We start from the raw sequence: 14,760 nt of genomic DNA on the forward strand, positions 1-14,760 counted from the left end.
CTTTGACTGACTGGGAAGAGTGGGTCTGATAGCAGAAACCTTTGAACTTATCAGGCTCCCACCACTCCAGGAACATCTCTGCCAGCGGTGGTTACACCGAGCTGGCTACAGCCTTTTGCCAAAAAGGATGAGAAGCTGGTCTTAACACCGAAGTAGAAACGGTTGGTCTTGAAGCAAAAGCCTGTTTTTCTTTGGGTTTGTAACGGAAACTCTTGTGCTTTCTCTTGAATAGCTGGTGAAAGTGTGTGAAGCTGCGTTTGCGTTAGGAGGGTGTAGATCACGGATGTCCCGTGGAGTTGTAGTTTCCCCAAGGTGAGTGAGAGGCGCTGGGAGGTGAGAGACTCTTGCTCGGGGGTTTCACACCATCACTGGTATCCTTCCTGTACGTGGGCTCATGCGGAGGGAGGGGAATTGGGGGAAGAGAAGGAGACATCACTCTTGTGAAAAGGAGCGGGTAGGCATGTGGGAAGGGAGCACGGCTGGACAAGGATTTGAAGCCTGAGCCAGAAACTGCAGGAGAAAAAAAAAAAATGTTAAAAATAGCTTTCAGTGCGTGCTGTCCTTCTCGCATGGCTCTTGCTCTTCCTTTGTGGGATCTGTGTAAGTGCTGGGACACAGGGCCTGTGTCCCACTCCTCGGGGAAGGGAACCCAGCGTTTCGGTTGCTGTGGCACTTCCCAGCGTAGGAGAAGCTGGGGGCCAGTGGTACATCGACCCCTCCGCCCTGCGGTGCTCTTGACTGGTGATGGGGGAGTCAAGGTGGGGTAGGAACCACAGTGGCGTGGCTTTTCTCTCTGGAGAAACTCTCGAGTGTTTGCAGCATCTCCCTGGAGCCAGGTGTGTGTGCCCAGTGCCCGGCATCCCTGCGCCTCCCCTGCCCCTCGCTCGGGTGGCAGCGCCACATCCCTGAAGGGTTTGTTGGGAAAGGCTACCCAGGAGCCCTGGGATTGAGACAACGCACGGGAAGGACTTGCTGGAGGAGCGTTTGCTCTTTGTGGGTGGTGAAAGGAGAGATTGTTCCCCAGAGATGTGCTGGGCTGCGTCCTTGCAGCCCCAAGCTCCTTTTGCCACCAGCTCTGCCTCTCCCCCTGACCTGGGGGTTACATTCCTTGCTTTTGGGATTGTTCTTTTTTTTTCTTTTTTTTTTTTTTTTAGATAAAAAAGGATCATCAGTCTTGGAGCCTTTTAAAGTTTGTAGATGTCTTTGTGTTGTTAAATGGATTATGGCACCTACAAATTTTAACTATATATAGAGCTCCATAAAGAAGTTATATGGGTCCTGTCCCCAGCGGTATGTTGTATATGCTGTGGTTCCCACTTCGCATGGAGGAACTTTTTTCCTAAACTGAGGAGGGCAGGATTATTCAACCATTTCTTCTACCTCTTACCAAAACACACGTGGTCCGCTCCTCAGCAGAGCCTTCCTTCTGTCGCTTCGTTATTTTTTTCCCCATACAAAAGCAAGTGAAATGGAGTCAGGGCTGTTTTCCATGCCGATACACTGATGTTGGCTGTGCCTGTTCAAAACTTGGAGGTGGCTTCGTGCTCGGGGGTGTTTCAGGGGTCTTGCTCAGGACAGTCCCTTCTGCTGCCTGGGTTTCCAGGCTGACAGTGTGTGGTGAGCGTTAACAGAAATCGAAACTCGGCCTGCTCTGCGTTCCTGGGCTCCCACCCACCTTTGCAGCACAAAATGCAGCCCCGTGCCTGGCTGTGGCATCGCTTTGGCTCTCCGGGTGGGTGAGACCGGGGAGGGGCTGTGTCTGCTGGCCCCTTGGGGCCCTTCAGGGCTCCCCCCCGGCCTCTCCAGCCATGACTGAGCGCCAAGAGCAGGACCCTCGTCCTTTGGTGACCCCTCCCTTGCAGCAGGACCCCTCCCTGCCACCCCAGCCATGACTCCCCGAGCCCCCTCTCCCCCTCCCCGCCCCTTCACTGCCACCTTCCCTCCCCCGGCCTCTGCTCGCCCGGGAGCAGCAGCCGGTGGCCCGAGGAGGGGTGGCCCGGAGGCGATGCCGGGGCAGCACTTCCCCCGCGGGGGCCGGGGCTGGGCTGGCGGTGGTGTTGGCCGCCGTGTCCCGTCCCCCCACCCCGTTCCCCCCCTCCCGCCGCGGCCGGGCCCGTCCCCTCCCACCGTGGAGCCAAGTTCAAACGGCGGGACGCGGCGCAGGGGCCGGGCCGGGCTCCCCGGGAGCTCCATGGTGAGTGCGCCGGGGCCGCTGCCCCTTCCCCGCCCGGAGCCCCCCGCCCCGACGGGATGGGGGTGGCTGGGCCGGGGTGGGACTCGCAGGAGCCGGGATGGGGCTTGGGAACCGTCGGGACGCGGCCGGTTCTCCTGGGATGGGGCTTGGACCGGCCGGGAAGGGACTAGTCCGGCCGGGAAAGGGCTTGGACCAGTGGGAATGGTACTGGGCTGGGATCGGGATGGGGCTGGGAGTCGGTGGGGAAGGGGCTCTGGTCCGGCTGGGGAGGGCTGGTCCAGAGGGACCGGGCTGCTGTGGCTGGGAAGGGAGCTTGGATTTGTCTTGGGATAGGGCTTGGATTTGTTTGGGAATGGAGCTTGGACCTGGCTGGTCCGGAGGGGGAGAACGGAGGGTCGGTCCCTGCCTGGGGCCGCGGCAGGTGCTGGGCCCTGGGGGGTGGTGACAGGGTCCCTTTGGATAGGAGGAGGTTGGGAACAGGGTCCATCTCCCTGGAAGGACTTGGGGACCCCAGGGGGGCTCCCGGGCGGGCGCAGGCATGGCCCCTCGCTGCAGGTGGCTGGGGTAGCGCCAGTGCTGCCAGGAGCTGCCCTATCAATAATGGTGATTTCCCTTATCTCCTCGTATTTGCTGGAGGATTAGAGCCGAGGAAGAGATTAGCTTCCCCTGCCCGACGGAGCAGGCTGTGACCGTCCCACAGCCACGCTCCCCTGCCTGCTCCTTCCCTGCCAGCCCTCCTGCCTGACTCCAGGGCTCCCCTGCCTGCCTGCCTGCACCTTGCTGCTGCGGGGATGGGAGCAAGGGGAGAAGAAATAACCCCAAATCACCCACTGAATTTATCTTCCTCCATCCTGAGGGGTAGGAAGCAACTGGGATTGCTGGCGGTGTCTCTCCCCACGTCCCCCTCTCATCAGCGCTGCTTCCCCGCCCTCTGTGGGGTGCTGGGAAGCCCCCGCTGCCCCCTCCGAGCTCCTGTCCCGGCTGCTCGCTGAGCTTTTTTAACTGCAGGCTGTGCTTCCCCCCATGCTAAGGACTGAGAGACCAGTGCCAGGCTCCGCTGCCTGGAAATGCTGTAAATGGTGAGCTTTCTCCTGGAATTTGGTCCCAGTTGTTTAATAAGCCACTTCAGGGAAGTCATTCCCAGTTTAGTGGTAAAATCGCACGGCCTTGTCTTCCCGGCGGAGGAGGCTTCCTGAGAGCAGCCCTTAGACTTTGGACAGGGTGTCCTCATGGAAGCTGTGCTCTCCTCTGCTATCCCTGAGGATTATACCCTCGGTTCTCTGCTGAATCACCTCTGGGATGAGATCTCGCTGCGGGTTTGCAGAGAGCAAAGCCAGCAGGACGGCGAGGCTCTTCCCTGCCCTCCCTGGCCCCCAGCTGGGGCCCAGCACGGCTCTACTGGAAGGCGTGCGGCGACTAAGGAAGCTGAAGAGCCTGGTGGGATTTGTACTGGTTGCTCGTGGATTTGCTCATCTCCTCACATGTGCTTCTGCTCCAAGGTGGCCCCCGTGTCTGTGGGTTCCCAGACTTGCGGCGTGTTGGGTTTCACCTCCGCTGAGCTGTGGGAGCAGGAGAGGGGGGAAGGTTTCCTCACCCTTTTGGAGCTGGGAGCAGCCCGTCAGCGAGTGGGGAGCACGGAGCAGATGCAGGTTTTGGAAACAAACCCTCCAGGTTCCCACCGAAGGACAGGATGGATGGCGTCTGCCTGGGCTCCTACTTCAGCAAGGGAACTTCTTCCTTCTGGCTTCTCTGAGCAAAAAGCTGAGCCCGAGAGCCAGACGGGGCTGGGGCGGCAGTGAACCCGACGAGATGCGAGCTGGGGCTTGGGGCAGGCAGATGCCGGCAGCAGGCAGAGCTGCCTGCTCCTTCCTCCTCGCTTGCGCTTTGGCCGCAGCACAGGGGTTGCATATTTGGAAGGAGCTCAGCTGCTTTTTGCCTGCCCAGACTTGACACCTGGAGCGGGGGAGTTGGGGGGCTTCTGGGGGGGGCTTTCCCTGCAAATGGGAGGTGATAGAAATGCCCCGGTGCCAGGATGGGGCCCAGGGCTGCGCCATCGCTCGGCAATGCGGAGACGTGAGTGGTCGGGCTCCTTTTCTGGCAGATGCTGTGCATGGATCGGGCTTCCCATCCTCGCCCCACTGCTGTGGGACTGCTCAAATATTCCCAGTCCTGGTCACCTGAGGTTGCGTTGGCTTTTCTTCAAAAAAACCTCATCCCTTGAAGGGTCTGGCCGCCCCCTCCCCGTGCTCCCTGCCAGCTCGGATGTCAGCGCTTGGGTTTCCCCGCTCCGCCGGGGCCAGCTCAGGGCTGCCGGGAAGGCTCAGGGCCAGGAGCCTGGGAGGCAGCCGGGTCACGCTGGCGAGAGCAGGCGCTTGTGCTGCTTCTGGCTGGGCTCTTGTGTGAGGGCACCCGAGGCCCGGGACGAGCAGGGGCTGCGTGGGAGCTGGAAAAATGCTGAATAACTGCGTCCGTGCTGTGGGGTTTGCGGAGGTGCGGCGAGCATCCTCCCGAGAGTGCCCCAAACCATTCTCGGCGAGGCGTGGAGGTTTGCTGGCAGGGAACCAGGCTCCTTGCCTCCAGCCCCTCTCTAAAGAGCAGGGCACGTCCTTTTCTGCTCCTCTTGATTTTTGGTCGTTGTTGAGGGTCTGGCCTTGAAATGCCACAAGCTGGGAAGCTGCTGGGGACCCTGTTGAGGCAGAGAGCTTAGGGACCAGCCTGATGGAGGCTTGTGGCCAGGGGCTGAAGGTTGAGCCTGGACCATCCCTTCACCCCCAGCTTCCCTCCACCACGGCTGATGCTGAGCCCTTCCTTGTGCAGATTCTCCCCCGGGTGCTCTCCTGTGCTGTTCTGCTCCTCCTGCTCGTGGCTGTGCTGAGCAGAGGCAAGAGGTGCAGCATCGCCAAAATCCTCCGGCAGTACCGTGCCGTCATCTTCCACGAGATCCAGAACCTGGTGAGTGGAGACGGGGAGTCTGCCCAGGACCCCGGCTCCCTGCGCCGGGGGATGCTGCTGAGCTGGATGCGGCCCTGCCGCAGGACGTGGGTGGGGAGGGATGAGCCTGGGAAGCTTGGTATGGGGTTGGCCACTTTGCCGGTGGTTTTGGGGAGAGTGTTGTGTTTAAGTGGTGGGGTTCACTCACGGGGGATGCACGGATGATTTGGGGTGCCTGATCTTTTTGCTTGATTTCTCCAGAAAAACCTGAGTGGATCAGCAGATAGGAGCGGAAGGGCCAGGCCGGCTTGTCGTTCAGACAAGGTGAGCACCAAGGGACCCAGGGCTGGGGCATTGTGTGGGCTGAGCCCCCGGGGAGCTGTCGAGCACCTCTCCCTGCCTGGGCCTGTGTGCTTCTCTCCTCTCCAGGACCAGAAGATCCTGCTCTCCATCTACAACATCAGCATGTCCCTGCGGGAGGTGGCGGCTGGCACCCTGCGCAGCCCCGAGGAGCTGGCGGTGTGGAAGGTGGCCAGAAACACCGACTTTGTGCTCAGGGAGAACTGCAGGAAAATCAGCCAGGTAGGAGCCCTGCCCCTTCCCAGTCACCCCCGTGGCTCCCAGTTCCCCAGCACACAGGCTGTGGGCAGCACCTGCCCTGTTGCACACTTCTGCCTGCACATGAGGAGTCTCTAGGCTCTGCCTGCAGCATCCTGGGGCGGGGGGGAGGCTCTGTACTGGGTTTGATGGCACATCCCAGTGAGCTTTAAACTGGCCGGGGTGGGAAGTCCAACTGTGGCAGTGTGGGACAAACTGGTGGGGGTTTATCACCAGCTCCCAAGTGGGTTTGTCCGCCCATGCCACGGCTGATGGGAACACAGACCCTTGTCCTGGTGGGATGCAGCCTGGAGGGTGGGCGCACCCAGTCCTGCTCTGCCTCCTGGGTGCTCTTAGGCAGGAACTGGGATTTCTCCCCAAAGGGCTGGTCTGGGCTCCCCTGGCATCCCCGGGGCTCTTCCGGGGAAACCCCCGCTGGGAGGATCCCCTACAGCAGCCGCCAGCAGCTCATTAACTCGCGGGGAAACCCCAGGGCAGTGGAGCTCCAGCTCTGCCTGGCTCTGGTGTGGTGCTGGTGTTGTCCCACCCCCCACCCCCCCATCGCTGGGAAAATCAGCCAGGACTAACGCTGCCCGGGGTTTATGGCTGTGGGGTGGAGATGCTGCTGGCCTGGAAAAGCACCTGCAGACCTGACCTGGCCCTCTGCCCTATGTGTGATGTGCTGGGGGGCGGGGGGGGGACAGCCAACTCTGGGGACCCGAGAGCACAGCCATGGGTGGTTTGGGCACCCCAGCCTGCACACAAACCCCACGAGGGGTGGCTTTTGTCCCCCTAACGCCTGCATGATGGTGGGGGGGGTTATTTCTGCTCCCTCGGCACGCCAACCACAGAACCCGGCGCCCGTCCCGGCAGAGCCCCGGCGCAGGGGACCCAGCCGCAGGAGGAAGCAGCTGCGGGAGATTGGGAGGAAGGCGGAGAGGCTGGCGACCTGCTGGGAGAAGCTTTATGCCCTGCATGCACCCCACCGTGCCCCCCGGGACTCGTAGGGATGCCCTCGCCACGCGCCGGAGGGACGGGCTGCTCCGGCGCCGCGGCTGCCGGAGTCTTGTTTGGAAACTTGGGGCAAATTCAACCCTGAAGGCAGCGGAGTTGCTACCGGTGGGTGTCGAAGTTGAATTCATCCTCCTGTTTCAACCTTGGGATGGGCCCCATCGCACATGGTGGGGGCTGGCAGGTCCGTTTGCCCTGGGATGGCTGCGGCAGGAAGCCGGAACACCAGAAACGTGGGGGAGAAGAAGGGAATGTGTTGGAAAAATGAGGTGAGGCGTGGGATTTCTGCGATGCTTCTGGCCCTGCATCACCTGCTGCTTTCTTGGGGACAACAGTTGCTTTTGGGGGCAAAAAGAGGACGTGTGGGGCCGTGACTTGCAGGGCTCTGCTGGAAGTGGGACCACCGTGCATCTGCAGGGCTCTGAGGGGGGCCGGGCTGTGGGGAGGGACACGCGGAGCACATGGGGAAGCCTAGGGCTAAACAGCAAAACCCCAGGTAGCTGCGGGGGCTCGAGGCCAAGGCTCGGCCGCTGGGATGGGCAGCACCGCGGAGGGACCCGGCTGCTCGCCACTGTGGGTGTCCTGGCACCCCCCGCAGGGATGTGGGGTGCAGTGAGATGAGGAGCATCCTCCCTCCTCACCACGCTCAGCCACCACCCCAGCCGGGCTCCCCACTCCCCTGTTGGGTGGCAAACAGTCTCTGGGAAGCCAGAAATAAAACCTCTCCTTCCCTGGAAGCCCTTTGGGTGCTTTATGGGGTGACCCAGGGGCTCTTGTGCTGGGCACAGGGTCCGGGCAGGGCGCAGGGGCTGTGCAGGCCCAGGAAGGAGCAGACAGGGGCAGTGGGCACCGTGGCATCCCATCTCTGCCCACCCTACCTCCATCCCTGGCCCACGGGGCCCTATCCTGCCTGGGTGGTGGAGGACAGGGCTCTGCTGCAGGAGCTGCTTTTTGGGGAGGCTCTTTCCTCTCCCTGAGCTGCGGGCAGGGCTGGGGAGGGTGGGCTGGCTTTGTGCCCCTGCCTCGGTTTCCCCAGGCCCTCTCCAGCTGGGCGGATGCTGTCACAGCCGTGGCGGGGGGCTGGGTGGCTGTGGGGACGTCTGTCGAGGACACGAGATGGCAGCAGTGGGCTGTGCGCGCCGAGCGGAGCCGGACGGCTGCCCACGGCCGAGTGTGTCCCTGTGGCCTGGGCCACGCGGCCACCTGGACCACGGCCACGGCTCCTGCCTGGGCCACAGCCACGCCAGCATCTCCTGGCCACATCCCCAGGGGGACTTCGGCCACTCTCCCAGGTGCCAGTGGGGTGCTGCTGGTGAGCAGGACCCCCCCACCTGTGCGCCTTGGGGTGGCACAATTCCCCTGGGGGTTTCATCTGGCTGGGGCGGGGAGGGCAGGAGATGCTCGGGGGTCCTTGCCCACCCCCTGCCTCTGGAAGAGGAGCCTTTGGGGGGGGCTGCGTTGCTGGGGGTGGGTAGGAGAGGGCCCCCCCCCCACCTCCCTGGGCACACCACAGCCCCTGGGGTTTAGCAAGATGGGGGCAGGACAGGGACCCTGGTTTGGAGGGGTACAGGCTCCTCCTGTGGGGTCCCGGGTGACGCCGTCTGCGTGGCACGGGGCAGGCTGGCGCCGGTGGGGGGGCCCATCCGGGGAGCCACGGTTTGGCACATCCCCACGCCAGAGGCCTCCCGGAGCTGCGCCTCCCCAGCCGGCCCCACCATGGCCTTCCTCCCTGCTCCATCCTCCTCCTCGGGGTACCCGGAGAGGGGGGATGAGGCTCAAACGCTGCCTTCTTTTCCTCCTGCCCTTTCTACTGCCTCCACATGGGGGGTTTGCACTAGTTTAGATTTGGGTTTTCTTTCTTATTCCCCCCTTCATCCCAACCACCCCCCCCCAAATATAACATTCCCCCCCCCCGTCCCCTGCCAGCATCCCAAAATAGCCCTGTTGATGCTTTATAGCCTGCAGACGGGGCCGGGGGTCCCGTGGGGGCCCCGGTGGCTCGTGCAGCGGCGTGAGCGGGCTGGTGGCTTGGGACAGGGTGACTCACTGCCTTTTTCTGCGTCAAGGCTGGAGCAAAGTCCCCCCCGCTCCGCCGAACCAGATAAAACAGAGCAATAACCGGCCTTGTTCGTTACCCTCCCCTCGCAGGCAGGACCGGCTGCCTCTGCAGGCAGGAATAGGGGAGGCTGCGCCCAGTGCTGCCGGTTTGGCATCTGAGTGGCGGTGGGAAGCGTGTGCTGGCGTTCACGGGGGTTTGCGGGCGTTGGCACGCTCACCGCGAGCTTGCCGTGAGCTCACCGCGAGCACCGGCTGCGGGGAGGGGGGAGAGGGAGCCCGGTGTGGCGGCAGGAATGAGTGCATGGAAAGGAAGGAAAGAGTGAAGGAAGAGGCAAAAGGGAGGGAGGGGAAAAGCGAGGTCGAAGCGATGGTGGAATCAGAGCAAAAACAGCCGGAAAAAGGAAACAGGCCCTGAAAAGTCAAATAAAAATAGCAGCGAGGCGAACCCAAGTGTGCAGCACATGGGAGTGAGCGCATTTCCTTCGAGGGCAGCACCGCACGCTCCCGGCTGCTCCGGGGGGGCCGCTCTGATGTGGCTCCAGCTGCTGCTGTGCCCCCCCCCTCCCCTCCTTGCACCCCCCTCCCACCCCGTGCCAGCCGGTCGGTGCCCTGCCAGCTCCCCCCTCCTCCTCGCCCGTGGCCCGCGCGCGCTTCCCGCGAGCCCACCCAGACGGCGGGCGAGGGAGTTTTGGGGGTGGGATGCGCTCGGGCACGCGTGGGTTAGAGCACAAGGGGGTGCGCGGGTCGGGATTGGGGGGTGGGGGGGGCTCGCTGGCCATGCTCTTGCCCCTGCACCGGGCTGTGTGCCGCCGGCGGGTCGCCTTGCCAGCTGCATCCGAGCGCCGTGCAAACAGCGCAAGCAACGGCTTCCTCCCCTCGCCGCTTGTTTTGCAATCACGGCGGGGGCCCCCCGGGAGGGGGGGGGGTCAGCAGCAAGCACTGCTGGGGCGACAGGGACCAGGATGGGGATAGGGACTGGGATGGGGATGGAGATCGGGAATGCTGCTCCTTGCCAGGACCAGCGTGCTGCATCCCAGCCCGGCTGCAGGCTCAGCTCAGAGGCAGCAGCAGACCCCAGCGTGCCCAGGGACCGTGCTGGGGGGGACCATGCCAGGGGGACTGTGGTACCGTGCCCGGGGACCCTGCTGGGGAACAGTCGCTGCTTCATTTCCACAGATTCGATGCCAGACGCACATTTCACCCCTTTGCACCATCCCCGTCCCCCCCGAAACACAGCTGCCCCTGGGCTGGAGCAGAGCCATCGCCGTCTTGGGGTGCCAGCAGCCCCCCGGGCTGGTGTCTGGGAGGGGGTCTCACCCATGAGCCCCCCACTTTGGTTCTCATCCCCCTCACAAGCAGGGCTGGGGGCCCGTCCCCGGGCAGCCCCGGCGCTGGGGGCACTGGCACATGCAGGCTGTGCCTGACGAAGCAGAGCAGCGTTTTGTTCTCTCCCTTCTCCCCGCAGCATCGTAAAGCTGCTGAAAGCCCAGATTTACGGTGTGATAAACGCTGGGGGCTCTGCTGAATATTTTACTGCTTCATCCTTTGGAGAGCGGCTGGTTTTGGAGGAGCGGGGAGAGCCGAGCGCGGGGTGGCACACCCAGCGGCATTGCTGCCCGGTTCCAGCTGGAGGACAGCGGGTCCCAGGGGACCAGGACGGCCGGGAGCGGGACTGCGTGGAGCCGTGCCACGGCCCCCGAGGGTCCCAGCACCCCCCCGGCTGTGCGATACGGGCTGCCTGAGCTGCTCTGGGCAGTGGGAAAATGCTGACCTGCCCCCCCCACCATTTCTTGGGGCCTGTTGCTGCTTTTCAAGGCATCTGCTGACCAGATTGTGCCCTGGAGTGCTGAGGGGTGTGTGCCAGGATGTGCCAGCTGAGAGCTGGGGTGCACCAGGCTCGGCTTTGGGTGCTGTCGCCCCCTGCCATGCCCCCGTGGCCCGCTCGCCCTGCCGGGAGGCTGCGGCCTCGCTGGGAAGGGCTGGGTGATGCTGGAAAGCAGCTCCACCACCAGCAAGAGGTTGGTGGCCTCGGGGGCTGCGCCCACCCGTGAGCGTGCACGTGGGTGTGTGTGTGCTCGCGGACGTCTGCGCACACGCGTGGGACGGTGGGTGCACGAAGGGACGCATATGTGCGATTTGGGTCTGCACGTGGGGGTCTGCACGCGATTCCTCTCCACAGCTACTTCCCGAGGTGGCCCCGGTCTTGCGCACCCTCCTCGGCGCTGCTGGAGCCGGGCGTTGGAGCCCGCGAGCCTTGGCACGGCGGGGAAGCCAGCGGGACCGGGATGCCGGGCTCAGCGGGAGCCGAGGCTGGATGCTGCTGATCCGGGTCCCGGTGCCATCGCGGCTCTCGACGCCCAGCGGGAGCCAGGCAGCAGCGAGGGGCCCGGCTGGACCCTGTCCCCGCTCCAGGCACGCGATGGCTCCAGCACTGGGCACGGGGCACGGCCATGCCGAGAAGCCCGAGGGCCACTGGGGCTCAGCTGGGGGCTGAGGAGGGGACTGGGCTGCCCCTGGCCCCGGTGCTCGGCCCACGGCATCCTGCACCGGGGCCCATTGTTCGGCCGCGCCGGGCTGCGGGGCAGGATTCCTTTGTCAGAGCTCGGCAATATTTTATTCTAACAATTAACCGAACACTCCCGGGCCCCCGAGCCTGTTTGTGATTATTGGAGGGTGAATTCCCCAGCCTCGCTCCCTCTTGGTGTCGGCTCCGCCTGGGGCCACACCGGGTGGAGGGGATCCAGCCCCGCTCCCACCGGCTCAGGGTTGGGGACCCCCAACTGCGCTGAGAGCCCCCCGCTCCTGCGGACAACGCCGGGGGGCAGAGGGGGGGGTGTGTTTGGTTGCCTGGACCCCCTCGGGAGCCCGCGAGCATCACTGACATTGTCTCTGCAGCAGCGGGATCCGTGGCGGCGCAGGGGCAGCGGTGACTCATGGAGGGGGGGGATGTGAATCACAGCCCTCGCTCTCCGGGCAGGATGCGGCCCCGCGCTCGCAGCTTGCCGCATGCCAGTGCTGGACCGCAAGCTTTGTCCTCCACGGGGTGGAAGCGGCTCGTTGCCCAGGGTGGGATGGGATGAGGCCGCTGCTCTTCCTCAGGGCCCCCCCCAGCACCCTGGAATGCTGGCGCAGCTTTCCAAGCCCCAGCTTCGGGGTGGGATGAGGGTGCTGTGGGGTGCGGGTCCCTCCTGCATCCTGGCTCTCTCCGAGGCTCTTTGCCGTGCCTGGGCTGCGTCCTCATCGCCGCTTGCTGCACTGGTGGTAAAAAAAGGTGACACCTCCCTTTGCGATGTGTCCTGGAGAGCAGATTGCCCAGCGCAAGGTTATCAAATCCCTCTGAAATCCCTCGCTTGGGGCCAGCTCAGCTCAGCTCAGCTCACCCCGCCGCTGTGTTTCCACCTTCCAGGCAGTAGTTGTGGAGTTCCCAGCCCGGTGCCATGGCGAGAGCTGTGGCCGGAGCAGGCAGCGAGCCGGCAGTCCTCGCTGGGTGCTGCCCATTGTGGGCAGGGGAGTCCTGAGCAGGAACTGGAGCTGAGGGTCGGGGTGGGCACTGCGGGGTGATGCTGCCTGCTGAGAGTGAAGCAGCTGGTGCTGGTGCCCTGCGGCGGAGCCGTCCGGGTTACCCGGGGGATTTTAGCCATCCCGGGGTTGACACCCTGAGCAGGTTGTTTCTCGGGTTGTTGCTGGGAATGGAGGAATCCAGGGAGCAGCCGTAGGGTGGGAGGATGGAGGAGGGACCTGCGCCGCAGTGCTGCCCCGGCCCCTCCAGCATCCTCAGTGCTGGGGCCGGGCGTGGGTCAGGGAGTGGGTGCAGGCAGCGTCTCCTGCCCGCTGCTGCTCATGGCTGCACACATGCCAGTGGCTAAACCCGCTCCTTCAGCGCCAGGGCTCCTTCTTCGACAGTGCTGCCCAGCCCCGGGCTCTCAGCCTGATCCTGGATCTTAAAATACAACAAGTCATCGAAGCTGAGCTGCTCGGGTGGCCAGGTCAGGCAGGGCAGCCGGAGCGCGGCACCGGCAAGCAGCCCGGCAAGCAGTGAGCCACCGATGGCCACTGCCAGCCCTGCTGCCTGGCACAGCGCCTGCCTGCCCGCCCCACCGTCCCCCCACCGTCCCCACGCCACCTCGCTGGCATTGACCCCAGTGGGGGACACCTGGGAGAAGCGGGACCCGGAGGTGTCCTCGGATGCCACCAGGATGGCCACAGCGCTGGCCACAGCACCGAGGATGCCGGGCAAGCCATGGAGGTTGTGGATGCCACACTGGTCCTGGAGCGCGAGCTTCCTCACCAGGAGCGGGGTGAGGAACCTGAAGCCGAGGACACATATCACGGCCGAGAGGCTGCCCAGGGCGAGGGCAGCCACCGGTGGCATGGCCATGTCAGCCACTGCACCGATAGCCACCCCGCCGGCCAGGCTGCCGTTCTGCAAGTGGCCGGGGCTGAGCTTGCCATCTCTCTCCAGCAGGCTGGAGGCCACCACGGTGGTCACGGTGCTGGCGCTCATGGCCAGGAGGGTGTTCAGGATGGCACGGTGCTGGGCATCTCCCGGTTGGCAGAGGACGGCCACGAAGCTGGGCCAGAAGACCCAAAGGATGAGCGTCCCCACCAGGGACAAGAGGTCGGAGCGGGGTGTCGGGGTCTCCTTGGGGTGCACCGGCCGCCGCGTTGCCCCAAATAGACCCTTGGACACGCCGAGGCCGAAATAGCAGGAGAAGACGTGGATTGTGATGGTGCCCCCCACGTCCAGGACGCCCAGATGGGTGACGATGGCCCACTCGCTGGCGAGGTAGACAGGGACTTCGCAGGTGGCCACGAGGAGGAGCTGGCAGGGGCTGGTCCTCCCCAGGACGGCCCCCACGGAGATGAGCACCGTCACAGCCGCGAACTCGGCGGTGAGGAGGTTGCGGAGGTCCAGGTGGACCTGGCCGTGGTGGAAGTGATGGATCAAGCCCTGCAGCGCCAGCGCCCATTGCGTGGAGAAGTTGAGCAGGAGGAAGTTGTGGGTGAGGACGCTGAGCCCATAGCGGGGCAGGAAGGTCAACAGGAGCCCCAGCCCCACCACCAGCATCACCTGGATGTCCTGGAAGAAGGGGAAGATGCCGTAGAGCTGGTTGGCCACCACCTTGGCATCCTCCGCCTGTGCCAGGGGCTCATCGTAGGTGACGAAGAGGGCGAAGAAGAGTAGCAGAGCACCCTGGAAGAGCCCCAGGGAGAGGGGCAGGAGGCGGCGGGGGTAGGTGGGGGGTGGCACAGCCATCCCGGGTTGGACAGGAGGGGACAGTGACCGGCGGGGCGGCAGCCTGGCAGCACTTGCGGGGTGAGCTCTGCTCGCTCCTACATCGGGGGTTTTATGGCCACAGTTAATTTTTAACCAAAGATATGTTTACGTGCCAGAAGAGGAGGTTTTTTCCCCCTCCCTTCTTTAAACAAAACGCCCATAAATTACCCACGTGCTCTTGTTTGCCCGCCATAAAGAGTGGACATGAGGGGGTGATGATTTTGAAGGGAAACCAGAAAAACCTGCCATGGGGTAGAGTGGGGAGAAGGACAATCTGTGAGGAGCCAGCCAGGGATGAGGATACCACAGCACGCAGCCCCATTTAACCCCTCCCCACCCGGGAGCGGGGACTCCATGCCACTGAAACCCCAGGAGTGATGGTGGGAGCTTAAATCCCCCCAGCTCCCGGTCTGGCTCTGCCACATCCCACCAAGGGATGGCTCCGGCACCACCACCACCCCACGCTGCAGGATGATGCACATTTTGCTCGGCAACTGCCTGCATTTTGCGAAGCGCCATAAAGCTCCGAAATCAGGGCTGAAAAGATCATTTTCTCACAGGTTTGCGTTGGTTTGAATGGCTGGAAATTCATTAACAATTAGCGCGCGAGAAAAACAAAGCCCAGAGCAGCCAAGCAGCTACCCCGAAGTTTCTGGGTTGCTGCTTAGTGTGACATTTTGCCAGTGAATGT

General features: G+C 63.7%; 1 protein-coding gene and 1 pseudogene across 1 annotated transcript; one reads left to right on the forward strand and one right to left on the reverse strand.

Moving 5' to 3' along the window:
• The first annotated feature begins 4,419 nt into the window (after positions 1-4,419).
• C18H20orf204 (chromosome 18 C20orf204 homolog) lies at positions 4,420-8,536 on the forward strand. Its single transcript, XM_074887929.1, has 4 exons — positions 4,420-5,146; positions 5,387-5,449; positions 5,555-5,707; positions 6,574-8,536. The coding sequence occupies exons 1-4, from the start codon at positions 4,913-4,915 to the stop codon at positions 6,727-6,729; spliced, it is 606 nt and encodes a 201-aa protein (XP_074744030.1). The 5' UTR covers positions 4,420-4,912; the 3' UTR covers positions 6,730-8,536.
• Positions 8,537-12,653: 4,117 nt separating this feature from the next.
• Positions 12,654-14,048, reverse strand: LOC141951755 (ammonium transporter Rh type B pseudogene; annotated as a pseudogene).
• Between the last annotated feature and the right edge of the window lie 712 nt (positions 14,049-14,760).

The sequence above is a fragment of the Strix uralensis genome, chromosome 18, assembly GCF_047716275.1.
Source record: "Strix uralensis isolate ZFMK-TIS-50842 chromosome 18, bStrUra1, whole genome shotgun sequence".
Lineage (NCBI taxonomy): Eukaryota > Metazoa > Chordata > Aves > Strigiformes > Strigidae > Strix > Strix uralensis.